The 16016-nt window shown below is 47.5% G+C and overlaps 1 protein-coding gene across 1 annotated transcript in view; it reads left to right on the top strand.

Moving 5' to 3' along the window:
- LOC311148195 (tripartite motif-containing protein 54-like) overlaps positions 1 to 16016 on the top strand; it is a gene marked incomplete at both ends in the record, with an annotated part of 23625 nt that extends 7609 nt beyond the window's left edge. The window contains 8 exons of the mRNA XM_084185076.1: positions 8784 to 8917; positions 9201 to 9378; positions 9815 to 9910; positions 10308 to 10541; positions 12809 to 12831; positions 13253 to 13377; positions 13552 to 14114; positions 15930 to 16016. Of these exons, the coding sequence (XP_084041202.1) occupies positions 8784 to 8917; positions 9201 to 9378; positions 9815 to 9910; positions 10308 to 10541; positions 12809 to 12831; positions 13253 to 13377; positions 13552 to 14114; positions 15930 to 16016 (1440 nt within the window). The remainder of the gene's footprint in view (positions 1 to 8783; positions 8918 to 9200; positions 9379 to 9814; positions 9911 to 10307; positions 10542 to 12808; positions 12832 to 13252; positions 13378 to 13551; positions 14115 to 15929) is intronic.

Here is a 16016-nt window from a genome sequence, read left to right as displayed (position 1 = left end):
CCCTCCTTGCTCAGGCAGGTTTCGGCGTTCGTCGTCACCGGCTTACTAGCCACTACCGCTCCATTTATCATCACTCCATTTGTCTTGTCTTGTCTTGTCAATCACACACACCTGGTACTCATTCCCTCATTAGTCTGTGTATAAGTGTTCCCTCTGCCCCCTTGTCCTTTGTGAGTGATTGTTCATTGTGAGAGTGGGTAGCTCGGTTGAGCTACTCTTTCCTTGTATGTAGCCAAGGTGGATTCTTCCGTCGTGCTATCAGTCTACTTTCGGTGTTTTACCTCCTGCGCCTGACTCCGTCATTCACACCTCATCACACTCGGATGTAGAGTCGTTTTATGTTTCTAGCCTGAATCACACCGGCATCACACCCTTCTCCCCCTTTTACGCTGCTGCTACTCTCTGTTTATTATCTATGCATAGTCACTTTAAGTCTACCTACATGTACATATTACCTCAATTACCTCGACTAACCGTTGCCCCCACACATTGACTCTGTACCAGTACCCCCTGTATATAGCCTCTCTACTGTTACTTTACTTATCTATTTTTTACTTAACCAACAATGCAGTTAAGAAAAATAAGTGTTAAGGGCTTTTAAGTATTTATTTGATTTGATCACACCCTTCAGTCTCCATCACACCCTTCAGTCTCCATCACACCCTTCAGTCTCCATCACACCCTTCAGACTCAATCACACCCTTCAGTCTCCATCACACCCTTCAGACTCAATCACACCCTTCAGACTCCATCACACCCTTCAGTCTCCATCACACCCTTCAGACTCAATCACACCCTTCAGACTCAATCACACCCTTCAGACTCAATCACACCATTCAGTCCACCTCAGACCCTTCAGTCCACCTCAGACCCTTCAGTCCACCTCAGACCCTTCAGTCCACCTCAGACCCTTCAGTCCACCTCAGACCCTTCAGTCTACCTCAGTCAATTCAGTCCACCTCAGTCCATTCAGTCCACCTCAGTCCATTCAGTCCACCTCAGTCCATTCAGTCCACCTCAGTCCATTCAGTCCATTCAATCCACCTCAGTCCATTCAGTCCACCTCAGACCCTTCAGTCCACCTCAGACCCTTCAGTCTACCTCAGTCCATTCAGTCCATTCAGTCCACCTCAGACCCTTCAGTCCACCTCAGTCCATTCAGTCCACCTCAGTCCATTCAGTCCATTCAGTCCACCTCAGACCCTTCAGTCCACCTCAGTCCATTCAGTCCACCTCAGTCCATTCAATCTACCTCAGTCCATTCAGTCTACCTCAGTCCATTCAGTCCACCTCAGTCCACCTCAGTCCATTCAGTCCATTCAGTCTACCTCAGTCCATTCAGTCTACTTCAGTCTACCTCAGTCCATTCAGTCCACCTCAGTCCATTCAGTCCACCTCAGTCCATTCAGTCCACCTCAGTCCATTCAATCTACCTCAGTCCATTCAGTCTACCTCAGTCCATTCAGTCCATTCAGTCTACCTCAGTCCATTCAGTCCACCTCAGTCCATTCAGTCTACCTCAGTCCATTCAGTCTACTTCAGTCTACCTCAGTCCATTCAGTCCACCTCAGTCCATTCAGTCCACCTCAGTCCATTCAGTCTACCTCAGTCCATTCAGTCTACCTCAGTCCATTCAGTCTACTTCAGTCTACCTCAGACCCTTCAGTCCACCTCAGACCCTTCAGTCCACCTCAGACCCTTCAGTCCACCTCAGTCCATTCAGTCCACCTCAGTCCATTCAGTCCACTTCAGTCCATTCAGTCCACTTCAGTCCATTCAATCTACCTCAGTCCATTCAGTCCACCTCAGTCCACCTCAGTCCATTCAGTCTACCTCAGTCCATTCAGTCCACCTCAGTCCATTCAATCTACCTCAGTCCATTCAGTCTACCTCAGTCCATTCAGTCCATTCAGTCCACCTCAGTCCATTCAGTCCACCTCAGTCCATTCAGTCTACCTCAGTCCATTCAGTCCACCTCAGTCCATTCAGTCCACCTCAGTCCATTCAATCTACCTCAGTCCATTCAGTCTACCTCAGTCCATTCAGTCCACCTCAGTCCATTCAGTCCACCTCAGTCCATTCAGTCCACCTCAGTCCATTCAGTCCACCTCAGACCCTTCAGTCCATTCAGTCCACCTCAGTCCACCTCAGACCCTTCAGTCCACCTCAGTCCATTCAGTCTACCTCAGTCCATTCAGTCCACCTCAGTCCATTCAGTCCACCTCAGTCCATTCAGTCTACCTCAGTCCATTCAGTCTACCTCAGTCCATTCAGTCTACTTCAGTCTACCTCAGACCCTTCAGTCCACCTCAGACCCTTCAGTCCACCTCAGACCCTTCAGTCCACCTCAGTCCATTCAGTCCACCTCAGTCCATTCAGTCCACTTCAGTCCATTCAGTCCACTTCAGTCCATTCAATCTACCTCAGTCCATTCAGTCCACCTCAGTCCATTCAGTCTACCTCAGTCCACCTCAGTCCATTCAGTCCATTCAGTCCACCTCAAACCCTCTAATCCACACAGATACACAAAGTGTGCCTATCAGGATTTCCAAACAGGGGTTAGAGAGGGATGTTTAACCTCAGTACACACAGACACACTCACACACTGTGCTGCAGTACAGATCCGTAACAGGTGTATGGATTATGAACTGCTAATTTGAGCCATGGTGAAGACATCTGAGACTATGTTCATAATGGAGGACGTGGCCTACTTCTACTGCTGTTGATTAGTTAGTTAGGCCCATGTTAGCCCCAGACTCAGGCCATAGAGATCGACGAAAGAGGAATCCATTCTTATTCAAGGTGAAGCCTCTATCAGATCAGGAACGTCATCTGCGACTGTCACCGTCTCTATGGTTGTGCTTTTATTTGACGTTTATTTGGCAGGACGAACCCTCCAATGGCATACAGCTTTAAACTGCCAAAACCACTTAACCAAGCCCCACTAGCTACAGTACATCTGACACAAACGACACCGTTACAGACAGTTACTCTCCAACCCTGGTTCCAGACAGTTACTCTCCAACCCTGGTTCCAGACAGTTACTCTCCAACCCTGGTTCCAGACAGTTACTCCACAACCCTGGTTCAAGACAGTTACTCCCCAACCCTGGTTACAGACAGTTACCCCCCAACCCTGGTTCCAGACAGTTACTCCCCAACCCTGGTTACAGACAGTTACTCCCCAACCCTGGTTCCAGACAGTTACTCCCCAACCCTGGTTACAGACAGTTACTCCCCAACCCTGGTTCCAGACAGTTACTCCCCAACCCTGGTTCAAGACAGTTACTCCCCAACCCTGGTTACAGACAGTTACTCCCCAACCCTGGTTACAGACAGTTACTCCCCAACCCTGGTTACAGACAGTTACTCCCCAGCCCTGGTTCCAGACAGTTACTCCCCAACCCTGGTTCCAGACAGTTACTCCCCAGCCCTGGGTACAGACAGTTACTCCCCAACCCTGGTTCCAGACAGTTACTCCCCAACCCTGGTTACAGACAGTTACTCCCCGACCCTGGTTCCAGACAGTTACTCCCCAGCCCTGGTTACAGACAGTTACTCCCCGACCCTGGTTACAGGCACCACATAAATGTACTGCATTTACTGCTCCTCTTCAAACTCAGCTGGGCCCCTGGAAAAGGTCCGTTATGAAAGAGAGGAGGACTGAGAGGAGTGACCCTCCATTAGACCCAGAAGCAGCTGAGGAATATTCTAGAACCTCTCCTCTATCTCTTTCATAAGAAGGAAAGAGGGAGCACTGGGTCTGTCTCCTTCTGTAAACTACTAAACTATTAGAGGAAGGAGTCTGCCCTCAGCAACTGCCCCCAAATCAGTATATCTCCCAATTGATCAGGGTTGGTTATTAGATTATTCTGGATGATGATATGTGGCTTCAAATGCTTGATACCAACTGAGCTCAGAACAGCTGTTTCAGAACAGCTGAGAGTTGTTTACAGAGAGGAGAGACTATTCCCTCAATGCTTAGTAATTACTCGGAGGGTAGATCAGTTGATGTTGTCTAGCACAGTGGGCAGGTTCCAGGTCGTCCTTACTGCAGTCGCTGCTCTCACAACACCTGGAGAAGTCTCTGGAACTACATTACTATGATAAAGCAATGTTCTGAGATGTGCAGCAATCCGACGGCATGGACGTCATGCTGAGTGTATATGTATGTATGTATGTATATACAGTGGGGGAAAAAAGTATTTAGTCAGCCACCAATTGTGCAAGTTCTCCCACTTAAAAAGATGAGAGAGGCCTGTAATTTTCATCATAGGTACACGTCAACTATGACAGACAAAATGAGATTTTTTTTCTCCAGAAATTCACATTGTAGGATTTTTAATGATTTTATTTGCAAATTATGGTGGAAAATAAGTATTTGGTCAATAACAAAAGTTTCTCAATACTTTGTTATATACCCTTTGTTGGCAATGACACAGGTCAAACGTTTTCTGTAAGTCTTCACAAGGTTTTCACACACTGTTGCTGGTATTTTGGCCCATTCCTCCATGCAGATCTCCTCTAGAGCAGTGATGTTTTGGGGCTGTCGCTGGGCAACACAGACTTTCAACTCCCTCCAAAGATTTTCTATGGGGTTGAGATCTGGAGACTGGCTAGGCCACTCCAGGACCTTGAAATGCTTCTTACGAAGCCACTCCTTCGTTGCCCGGGCGGTGTGTTTGGGATCATTGTCATGCTGAAAGACCCAGCCACGTTTCATCTTCAATGCCCTTGCTGATGGAAGGAGGTTTTCACTCAAAATCTCACGATACATGGCCCCATTCATTCTTTCCTTTACACGGATCAGTCGTCCTGGTCCCTTTGCAGAAAAACAGCCCCAAAGCATGATGTTTCCACCCCCATGCTTCACAGTAGGTATGGTGTTCTTTGGATGCAACTCAGCATTCTTTGTCCTCCAAACACGACGAGTTGAGTTTTGACCAAAAAGTTATATTTTGGTTTCATCTGACCATATGACATTCTCCCAATCCTCTTCTGGATCATCCAAATGCACTCAAACAAACTTCAGACGGGCCTGGACATGTACTGGCTTAAGCAGGGGGACACGTCTGGCACTGCAGGATTTGAGTCCCTGGCGGCGTAGTGTGTTACTGATGGTAGGCTTTGTTACTTTGGTCCCAGCTCTCTGCAGGATATTCACTAGGTCCCCCCGTGTGGTTCTGGGATTTTTGCTCACCGTTCTTGTGATCATTTTGACCCCACCGGGTGAGATCTTGCGTGGAGCCCCAGATCGAGGGAGATTATCTGTGGTCTTGTATGTCTTCCATTTCCTAATAATTGCTCCCACAGTTGATTTCTTCAAACCAAGCTGCTTACCTATTGCAGATTCAGTCTTCCCAGCCTGGTGCAGGTCTACAATTTTGTTTCTGGTGTCCTTTGACAGCTCTTTGGTCTTGGCCATAGTGGAGTTTGGAGTGTGACTGTTTGAGGTTGTGGACAGGTGTCTTTTATACTGATAACAAGTTCAAACAGGTGCCATTAATACAGGTAACGAGTGGAGGACAGAGGAGCCTCTTAAAGAAGAAGTTACAGGTCTGTGAGAGCCAGAAATCTTGCTTGTTTGTAGGTGACCAAATACTTATTTTCCACCATCATTTGCAAATAAATTCATAAAAAATCCTACAATGTGATTTTCTGGATTTTTTTGTCTGTCATAGTTGACGTGTACCTATGATGAAAATTACAGGCCTCTCTCATCTTTTTAAGTGGGAGAACTTGCACAATTGGTGGCTGACTAAATACTTTTTTTCCCCACTGTATATATATATATATATATATATATGTATGTACACTACCGGTCAAAAGTTTTAGAACACCTACTCATTCAAGGGTATTTCTTTATTTTTACTATTTTCTACATTGTAGAATAATCAAAACTATGACATACAGTGAGGGAAAAAATATTTGATCCCCTGCTGATTTTGTACGTTTGCCCACTGACAAAGAAATCATCAGTCTATAATTTTAATGGTAGGTTTATTTGAACAGTGAGAGACAGAATAACAACAAACAAATCCAGAAAAACATATTTTAATGAGGGAAATAAGTATTTGACCCCTTCTCAATCAGAAAGATTTCTGGCTCCCAGGTGTCTTTTATACAGGTAACGAGCTGAGATTAGGAGCACACTCTCAGTTTGTTACCTGTATAAAAGACACCTGTCCACAGAAGCAATCAATCAATCAGATTCCAAACTCTCCACCATGCCCAAGACCAAAGAGCTCTCCAAGGATGTCAGGGACAAGATTGTAGACCTACACAAGGCTGGAATGGGCTACAAGACCATCGCCAAGCAGCTTGGTGAGAAGGTGACAACAGTTGGTGCGATTATTCGCAAATGGAAGAAACACAAAATAACTGTCAATCTCCCTCGGCCTGGGGCTCCATGCAAGATCTCACCTCGTGGAGTTGCAATGATCATGAGAACGGTGAGGAATCAGCCCAGAACTACACGGGAGGATCTTGTCAATGATCTCAAGGCAGCAGGGACAATAGTCACCAAGAAAACAATTGGTAACACACTACGCCGTGAAGGACTGAAATCCTGCAGCACCCGCAAGGTCCCCCTGCTCAAGAAAGCACATATACAGGCCCGTCTGATGTTTGCCAATGAACATCTGAATGATTCAGAGGAGAACTGGGTGAAAGTGTTGTGGTCAGATGAGACCAAAATCGAGCTCTTTGGCATCAACTCAACTCGCCGTGTTTGGAGGAGGAGAAATGCTGCCTATGACCCCAAGAACACCATCCCCACCGTCAAACATGGAGGTGGAAACATTATGCTTTGGGGGTGTTTTTCTGCTAAGGGGACAGGACAACTTCACCGCATCAAAGGGACGATGGACGGGGCCATGTACCGTCAAATCTTGGGTGAGAACCTCCTTCCTCAGCCAGGGCATTGAAAATGGGTCGTGGATGGGTATTCCAGCATGACAATGACCCAAAACGCACGGCCAAGGCAACAAAGGAGTGGCTCAAGAAGAAGCACATTAAGGTCTTGGAGTGGCCTAGCCAGTCTCCAGACCTTAATCCCATAGAAAATCTGTGGAGGGAGCTGAAGGTTTGAGTTGCCAAATGTCAGGCTCGAAACCTTAATGACTTGGAGAAGATCTGCAAAGAGGAGTGGGACAAAATCCCTCCTGAGATGTGTGCAAACCTGGTGGCCAACTACAAGAAACGTCTGACCTCTGTGATTGCCAACCAGGGTTTTTCCACCAAGTACTAAGTCATGTTTTGCAGATGGGTCAAATACTTATTTTTGACATGCGTTTTTCTGGATTTTCTTCTGTCTCTCACTGTTCAAATAAACCTACCATTAAAATTATAGACTGATCACGTCTTTGTCAGTGGGAAAACGTACAAAATCAGCAGGGGATCAAATACTTTTTTCCCTCACTGTAACACATATGGAATCATGTAGTAACCAAAGAAGTGTTAAACAAATCAAAATGTATTTTATATTTGAGATTCTTCAAATAGCCACCCTTTGCCTTGATGACAGCTTTGCACATTCTTGGCATTCTCTCAACCAGCTTCATGAGGTAGTCACCTGGAATGCATTTCAATTAACAGGTGTGCCTTCTTAAAAGTTAATTTGTGGAATTTCTTTCCTTCTTATATATATATATATATATATATATATATATATATATATATATATATATATATATATATATATATATATATATATATATATATATACACACACACAACTGATTGGCTGAAACGTATTAAGAAGGAAAGAAATTCCACAAATTAACTTTTAAGAAGGCACACCTGTTAATTGAAATGCATTCCAGGTGACTACCTCATGAAGCTGGTATATATATATATATATATATATATATATATATATATATATACACACACACTGAGTGTACAAAACATTAAGAACACCTGCTCTTTCCATGACACAGACTTACCAGGTGAATCCAGGTGAAAGCTATGATCCCTTATTGATGTCAATGGTTAAATGCACTTCAATGAGTGTAGATGAAGGGGAGGAGACAAGTTAAAGAAGGATTTTTAAGACAATTGACAACATGGATTGTGTATGTGTGCCATTCAGAGGGTGAATTGGCAAGACAAACGTTTTAAGTGCCTTTGAACAGGGTATGGTAGTAGGTGCCAGGCGCCCCGGTTTGTGTCAAGAACTGCAACGCTGCTGGGTTTTTCATGCTCAGCAGTTTCCCGTGTGTATCAAGAATGGTCCACCACCCAAAGGAGATCCAGACGACTTGACATAACTGTGGGAAGCATTGGAGTCAACATGGGCCAGCATCCCTGTGCAACACTGGGTAGTAGCCTAGCGGTTAAGAGGTTTGGCCAATAACCGAAAGATTGCTGGTTCGAATCCCCGAGCTGACTAGGTGAAATCTGCCAATGTGCCCTTGAGCAACGCACTTAACCCTAATTGCTCCTGTGAGTCGCTCTGGATAAGAGCGTCTGCTAAATGACTAAAATGTCAACGAACGCTTTAGTCACCTTGTAGAGTCCATGCCCCGACGAATTGAGGCAGTTCTGACGGGAGGGGAGGGGATGGGGGGTGCAACTCAGTATTAGGAAGGTGTTCTTAATGTTTTGTACATTCAGTGTATATATAATGTTCTATATTTAAACTGAGATTCAGCAATATGACGTTACCGAGCAGCAGAATGAAGTCGGCCCCGATACAGCTGTTTACTTTGTGCATCGCTGAGTGTGTGTACGTGTGTGTATGGACGGCATGCTGAGTAAAGTGTGTAGCCCTCTCTGTTCCAGGTGGGGTCTGGAGGGAGGTTCCGCTGTCCGTCCTGCAGCCAGGAAGTTGTGTTGGACCGCCACGGTGTCTACGGGCTACAGCGCAACCTGCTGGTGGAGAATATTATTGACGTCTACAAACAGGAGTCCACCAGGTGAGGTCAGAGGTCTATAATGTATAGAGCTTTGGTAAGGGAGGGGATGGGATTAGACGAGTGGCCAGGGCAACCCTCCACTTGGTGGACTATATTAGTGACGTCTACAAATATGAGTCCAGCAGGTGCGGGAGTAGAATGAGGGTAGCTCTCCTGGAGGTTTCAAAATATGGATGTGAAAGGAGGATCAACAAATGACATCTAGAGGGCGTTTTTAGTTTTTACTTTAGCTTCCTAATCCTGACTGACATTCCTCCTCATCTCCTTCCCACAATCCTCCTAGTTCTAGATCCACGTCGTCCAAGCCCGCGGGCCAGCCCACCTGTGAGGAGCACGACGGTGAGAAGGTCAACATTTACTGCGTCACCTGCCAGGTGCCCACCTGTTCCCTCTGCAAGGTGTTCGGTGCCCACAACACCTGCCAGGTGGCACCACTAACACAGGTCTACCAGCAGCAGAAGGTGAGTGAGTGAGGCCAGGCAGGGGGTCGCACGTTGATGACATCACAGGCGGCAACTTTCACCTGGGTAGTATTCATTAGGGCACACCGTAGCAAAACGTCTCACAACGGAAAAACGAAACCAAGTGTTTCTTATTGGACAAGTTCTGTGGGATGATAGCTGGGTGTAGAGATGGGCCTTTGGAAGCGTTGGTTAACTTGTGCTGTAACATATTTGGGGTCTCATCCTGGATCATATGAGACTAGGAAAGAAAGTAGTCTGGCTCAACAGGCAGTTAGTTACATGTTCTACTTCTGTGAAACCTTTCCACTTTAGATGTATGATGATATCATGAGATATGTAGAATAGAAAATACAATTATTCCGACTCACCAGTTACACATGGTTTACAGTAGCTAAGGTGATTCCTCTGTAAAACCTCTCCTTTCCCTCAACAGGCTGAGCTGAGTGAGGGGGTTAGCTCCTTGGTGACGTCGAACGGCCAGGTCCAAGCCTTCATCAATGAGTTGGAGGTGACCTGCAAGAATGTTGAGGTTAGCGCTGTTTGTGTTGCATCTATTCTGGTGTATTGTCAGGGACGACTTTTACACCCATGAAGTGTTGAGCGCTGCTTTGCGTTGTTCAGTTATGAGATCAAGAATCCAAATCAACAGCTGAAGTTTTGTTTCTACTCAGTCTATAAATAAATAATACAATCTATGAGTTATACTTTTCCAGTTGTTCAGTCATAAAGAATGTTAGTGCCTTTTGTGTTCTAGTCTGGTGTGTTGTCATGCACAACCATACAATGTTCAGTGCTGCTTCGTTTTGATCAGTAATACTCCGCTAACAAAAGTTGTCCTTACGACTTCCGGGAACGTCCTAAAATGGTCCCCTAAAGTCGTCAGGACGTCTGAAAAGTTTGACCCGCATGTCCGTTCTTTTCTACAGGAGAACTGTAAGACCCAGAAGCAGACAGTGTGTGAGAGGTTCGACCGCATGCTCGCCATCCTGGAGGAGCGACGGAGGATCATGACCCAGCGAATCACGGACGAGCTGGAGGAGAGGACAGGTCACGCCCGTTCTCTGGTGCGATCCTACGGAGAGAGCGTAGCGACCAACACCAAACTGGTGGAGACCGCCATGGCCACCATGCAGGATCCGGAGATGGCTGCCTTCGTGAAGGTACGATACCATGCAATACAATACAATGCAATGCAATACAATACAATACAGTACAGTACGATACGACACAGAAAAATACAATACAGTACGATAGTTTCAAGTTTTATTAGTAGTATGTACAGGATACACATGGTATACTGTACACCGTCCAACCAAATGCTTCCTTGCAGGTTCCTTCTGGACAATGCAACAACAATAAGAAATAATGAAAGATAAGAATAGGAACATAAAGTGAATGTCTCAGTAGAACAGAATAAACATGTTAGCATCAGAATAATACAGGAAGGAACCATTTATAGTCTAATATTTACACCTGTATCAGGAAAGGGGGAGATTGGGGGGCAACTGTTTAAATTGTGCAGTATTAGCAACAGTAAATAACAGCCTGGTAGCAGCAGTTGTGATGTGTGGGTAGCATTTGTGTGTGTGTGTGTTCGTGTGTCCGTGTGTCCGTGTGTGTGTGTGTGTGTGTGTGTTCGTGTGTCCATGTGTGTGTGTGTGTGTCCGTGTGTGTGTGTGTGTGTGTTCGTGTGTCCGTGTGTGTGTGTGTGTCCGTGTGTGTGTGTGTGTGTGTTCGTGTGTCCGTGTGTGTGTGTGTGTGTTCGTGTGTCCGTGTGTGTGTGTGTGTGTGTGTTCGTGTGTCCGTGTGTGTGTGTGTTCGTGTGTCCGTGTGTGTGTGTGTGTGTGTGTGTGTCCGTGTGTGTTCGTGTGTGTGTGTGTTCGTGTGTGTGCGTGAATGCATGTGTGCTAAGGTGTTGTGAATCAGAGCAGGTGGTCAGTCCAGTTCAAATGTTCAGCAGTCTGATGGCTTGTAGATAGAAACTGTCTCTGAGCCTGTTGGTATCGGACCTCATGCTCCGATACCGTCTGCCCGACGGTAAGGGGTCCTTGATGATGCTGCTGCTGGCCTTCCTCAGGCACCGTTCCGAGTAGATGTCCTGGATGGGTGGGAGCACGGTCCCAGTGATGTACTGGGCCAACTGGTACCAGGCCGTCATGCAACTGGTCAGGATGCTCTCGATGGTGCAGCGGTAGTATTTGGAGAGGACGTAGGGTGGCATGCCGGATTTCTTCAGCTGCCATAGGACGTAGAGCCCTCTTGACAAGAGTGGTGGTGTTGTTGGTCCAGTGTGCCTGGCATGTGGGCCATGACCAGCCTCTCGAAGCACTTCATGATGACCGGGGTGAGTGCGATGGGGCGATAGTCATTTGGGCATGTCACCTTGTTTTTCTTGGGCACTGGGACGATGGTGGTCTCCTTGAAGCGGGTGGGGACTACAGCCTGGGACAGGGACAGGTTGGTCAGCACACACCCTGAGGACGCGGCCAGGGATGCCATCTGTGCCGGCAGCTTTGTGAGTCTTCACTCTTTTGAGAGTTTTTCTCATGTCAGCCCCGGAGAGCGAAAGCACCTGGTCGTCCGGAGCAGCAAAAGTTTTCCTGGATGGCTCGATAGAAGCGAGCGTAGAATGTGTTTTGCTTCAGTGGGAAACCAAACCGCTGGAGTTGCCTTTGTATTCTGTGATGGTCTGTAGTCTTTGCCACATCCGTCGCGAGTCTGAGTTGTTGAACATCAATTCAAGTTTGAGTCTGTATTGTCTTTTTGAGTTCCTACTTGATTTGCGGACCTCGTACCTGCTTGTCTTGTATGCGCCGTACGTCACCGAGCCGTCGGGGTTCGTTCTGCTGACATTGAATGCTGCAGTACGGGCTCTCAGCATGGTACGGATATCTCCGTTCATCCAGGGTTTTTGGTTGGGGCATGTCCGGTTTGTTATTGTGGGTACAACGTCATCAACACATTTCCTAATGAAGCCTGTGACTAACGATGTATATTCCTCAATGTTGATGGATGCAATACAATACAATACAATATTGATACACTTTGATAGGAAAACATTTACATTTTAGTCATTTAGCAGACGCTCTTATCCAGAGCGACTTACAGTTAGTGAGTGCATACATGTTTTTTTTAATTTTTTTTTTTAATTTTTTTTCATACTGCCCCCCCGTGGGAAACGAACCCACATCCCTGCCGTCCAAACCCTCCCCTAACTTGGACGACGCTGGACCAATTGTGCGCCGCCCATGGGTCTCCCGGTCGCGGCCGGCTGCGACAGAGCCTGGACTCGAACCAGGATCTCTAGTGGCACAGCTAGCACTGCGATGCAGTGCCTTAGACCACTCGGGAGTTCATACTGGAATATGTTGTTATGTCTTTTATGTGAATTGCTTTTAATCTTATTACCTTTTCCCCTTTTTGTCAGACTGCAAAAGACCTGATTGTAAAGTGAGTGCCCTCTTATTGTTAATCTGGAACTAATAATAAGGAACTAATAAGAAGGAACTAACTAATAAGAAGGAACTAATAAGAAGGAACTAACTAATAAGAAGGAACTAATAAGAAGGAACTAACTAATAAGAAGGAACTAACTAATAAGAAGGAACTAACTAATAAGAAGGAACTAACTAATAAGAAGGAACTAATAAGAAGGAACTAATATAAGAAGGAACTAATAAGAAGGAACTAATAAGAAGGAACTAATAAGAAGTAAGATTTGTTAGAAGTTTGGTAAGTTTTAAGCCGTTCTGCTGGTTGATACTTTACAGACTTTCTATTTTGTTTCTGTCTAATTCAAACTCTTGTCTGTCCCACATTCTGTCTGTCCTTCTCTCTGCTACCTCATCTATATCCCCCCTCTCCTTGCCAGGGTGAATGAGGCATCCAGTACCTGCATCGTGGAGACCCTGGAGCCTGGTTATGAGAACATGGACCACTACAGGGTCAACTTCAACGCAGAGAAGAGGGCTCTGTACAAGCTGGACTTCATCAAAGGTACCATGGCTTCGTCTGAAGTAGCATTCTTTTCCCTATATAGAGCACCACTATTTTTAGCCAGAGCACCATTGGCCATCAGATAGTGTGTTATACTGATGTCCTGTGTGAATGTTCCACTGCAGCAGTAGAGGAGACACAGCTAACCTGTTTTATTGTCTCTGTTCATTGTAGTGGAGGAGGAGGGAGAACCAGAGCCAGAAACAGAATGTGAACCAGTTCTGGATCTAGAACCGGAGCCCGTTCTGGAACAAGCAACAGTTCTAGAACCAGTGGCACTGCCAGTACTGGTGCAAGAACTAGAGCCAGAATCAGTGCCACAGCCAGTGCTGGTGCCAGTGCTGATGGAAGACCTACAGACAGAACCGGAGCCAGTGCCAGTGCAAAAGCGACAGCTAGTTCCAGAACATGTGGCAGTTCTAGAACCAGTAGCATTTCCAGGACATGTGGCAGTTCTAGAACCAGTAGCATTTCCAGGACATGTGGCAGTTCTAGAACCAGTAGCATTTCCAGAACACGTGGCAGTTCTAGAGCCGGTGGAAGTTCTAGAACCAGAGTCAGCATCCAGTCAGGTCCTGGATGCAGAGCCTGTGTTGGAGCTGAAGACAGTGGGAGAAAGTTGGGGACTGAAGGACCCAGCAGAGCTGACCGAGCAGTTCAGGGGTCAGGCAGAGGGGTGTGATGAAGACCTGCAGAAAGAGGAGTTCTGTGACCAAGAGGGCTTAAATACACAACAGGTATAGTACGCTATACATTACATTTATCTCCTCACCTATTGGACTAATGTATGTAATTGCTACATGTTATGTTACGTACATGAATTCATTTCAAACATGTTATGAGAATATGAATAATACTTAGTGATTTTTTTTAATTGACAGAAAAACTGAGAACAAAGGATTTCATTTTATTGTTGCCCTAACAATTTCTCTCTTTGAGAGAGACAACAGAGTAAAGCATCACAGTGTCCTGATAGACAACACGCTGTCTTGTTTTAAATGTCCCAGCTGTGTCCCAAATGGCACCCAGGCCTATTCCCTAAATAGTGCACTACTTTTGGCCAGAGACGGGTTCTTAGTTGTAGTGCACTATATAGGGAATAGGAAACTGTACACAAGGACCACTCGGGGCCAGATTCAGAGCCAGAGCTGTGGTAGGAGGAGCATGATGCAGGAGGTGATTTGGAGCTCCAGGACCTGCAGGCTGAGGCCAGTGAAGACACTAGACTCTACCCCAGCTGGTACAACCATGGCTGGGCAGTGGTTAGCCCCAAAGAGGGGTGGTCCTGAGAGGCACTGGGGGTACCTGGAGCTGGGAGAAGGAGCATCTTCCCACTAGCCAGGGAGCTCCAGCACCAGGCTCGACCACCCCAGCCCCAACCCCGGCCTCAGCCCCAGCACCAGGCTCGACCACCCCAGCCCCAACCCCGGCCTCAGCCCCAGCACCAGGCTCGACCACCCCAGCCCCAACCCCGGCCTCAGCCCCAGCACCAGGCTCGACCACCCCAGCCCCAACCCCGGCCTCAGCCCCAGCACCAGGCTCGACCACCCCATCCCCAACCCCAGCACCAGGCTCGACCACCCCAGCTCCAACCCCGGCCTCAGCCCCAGCACCAGGCTCGACCACCCCAGCTCCAACCCCGGCCTCAGCCCCAGCACCAGGCTCGACCACCCCAGCCCCAACCCCGGCCTCAGCCCCAGCACCAGGCTCGACCACCCTAGCCCCAACCCCGGCCTCAGCCCCAGCACCAGCCTCGACCACCCCAGCCCCAACCCCGGCCTCAGCCCCAGCACCAGGCTCGACCACCCTAGCCCCAACCCCGGCCTCAGCCCCAGCACCAGGCTCGACCACCCCAGCCCCAACCCCGGCCTCAGCCCCAGCACTAGGCTCGACCACCCCAGCCCCAACCCCAGTATCCCCCTATCCTGCCCCAACCCAGACCTCTGTGAATGGATACTAGCCCTGTCCCCATGCCCCCAGAACCCCCTGAGGACCAGAGCAGACAGGTATTGGGAGGCTTCATGGAGGAGGACGCCCAGGGGTTTGTGTCCCTGGTTGCAGCTCCTCCATGAAGCCTCCCAATACCTGTCTGCTCTGGTCCTCAGGGGCATGACCCCTACCTCCACCTCCACACCAACTCAAGAGGTCAGTTTGATCCAATCAGATCGTCTCAACCATGATAACCAACCAACCAATCACCAACCACCAGCTCCACATCCACTGCTCCTCCTCTTCTTCCTCCTCCTCGTCTTCCTCATCCAGTCACTCCTCCAGTCATCATGGCTGTCACTGTCAATGCCTCTGCTCTGTTGTGAATGGCCCGGTGTTGTGAATGGCCCGGTGTTGTGAATGGCCCGGTGTTGTGAATGGCCCGGTGTTGTGAATGGCCCTGTGTTGTGAATGGCCCAGTGTTGTGAATGGCCCGGTGTTGTGAATGGCCCTTCCAACCCCATGCATTTCTGTCATTATCAGGTCTTTTCCTCCATTTTCTATCATTTTCTACCCTTTTCTTTCATCAATTCCATCTCTCCATCCCATCTCTCTCTCCCTAGGCTGTCACGCTGTTCTTCTTCGTCCTGGCCCTGGTGGTCATGTTCCAGAGTGCGTGGGCCCACATCAAGAGCTTTGTTTGTATATAG

The sequence above is a fragment of the Coregonus lavaretus genome (assembly GCF_964263955.1).
Source record: "Coregonus lavaretus genome assembly, chromosome: 20".
Lineage (NCBI taxonomy): Eukaryota > Metazoa > Chordata > Actinopteri > Salmoniformes > Salmonidae > Coregonus > Coregonus lavaretus.
The sequence above is the reverse complement of the archived record's forward strand: the minus strand, read 5'-3'. Positions and strand labels throughout refer to the sequence as shown.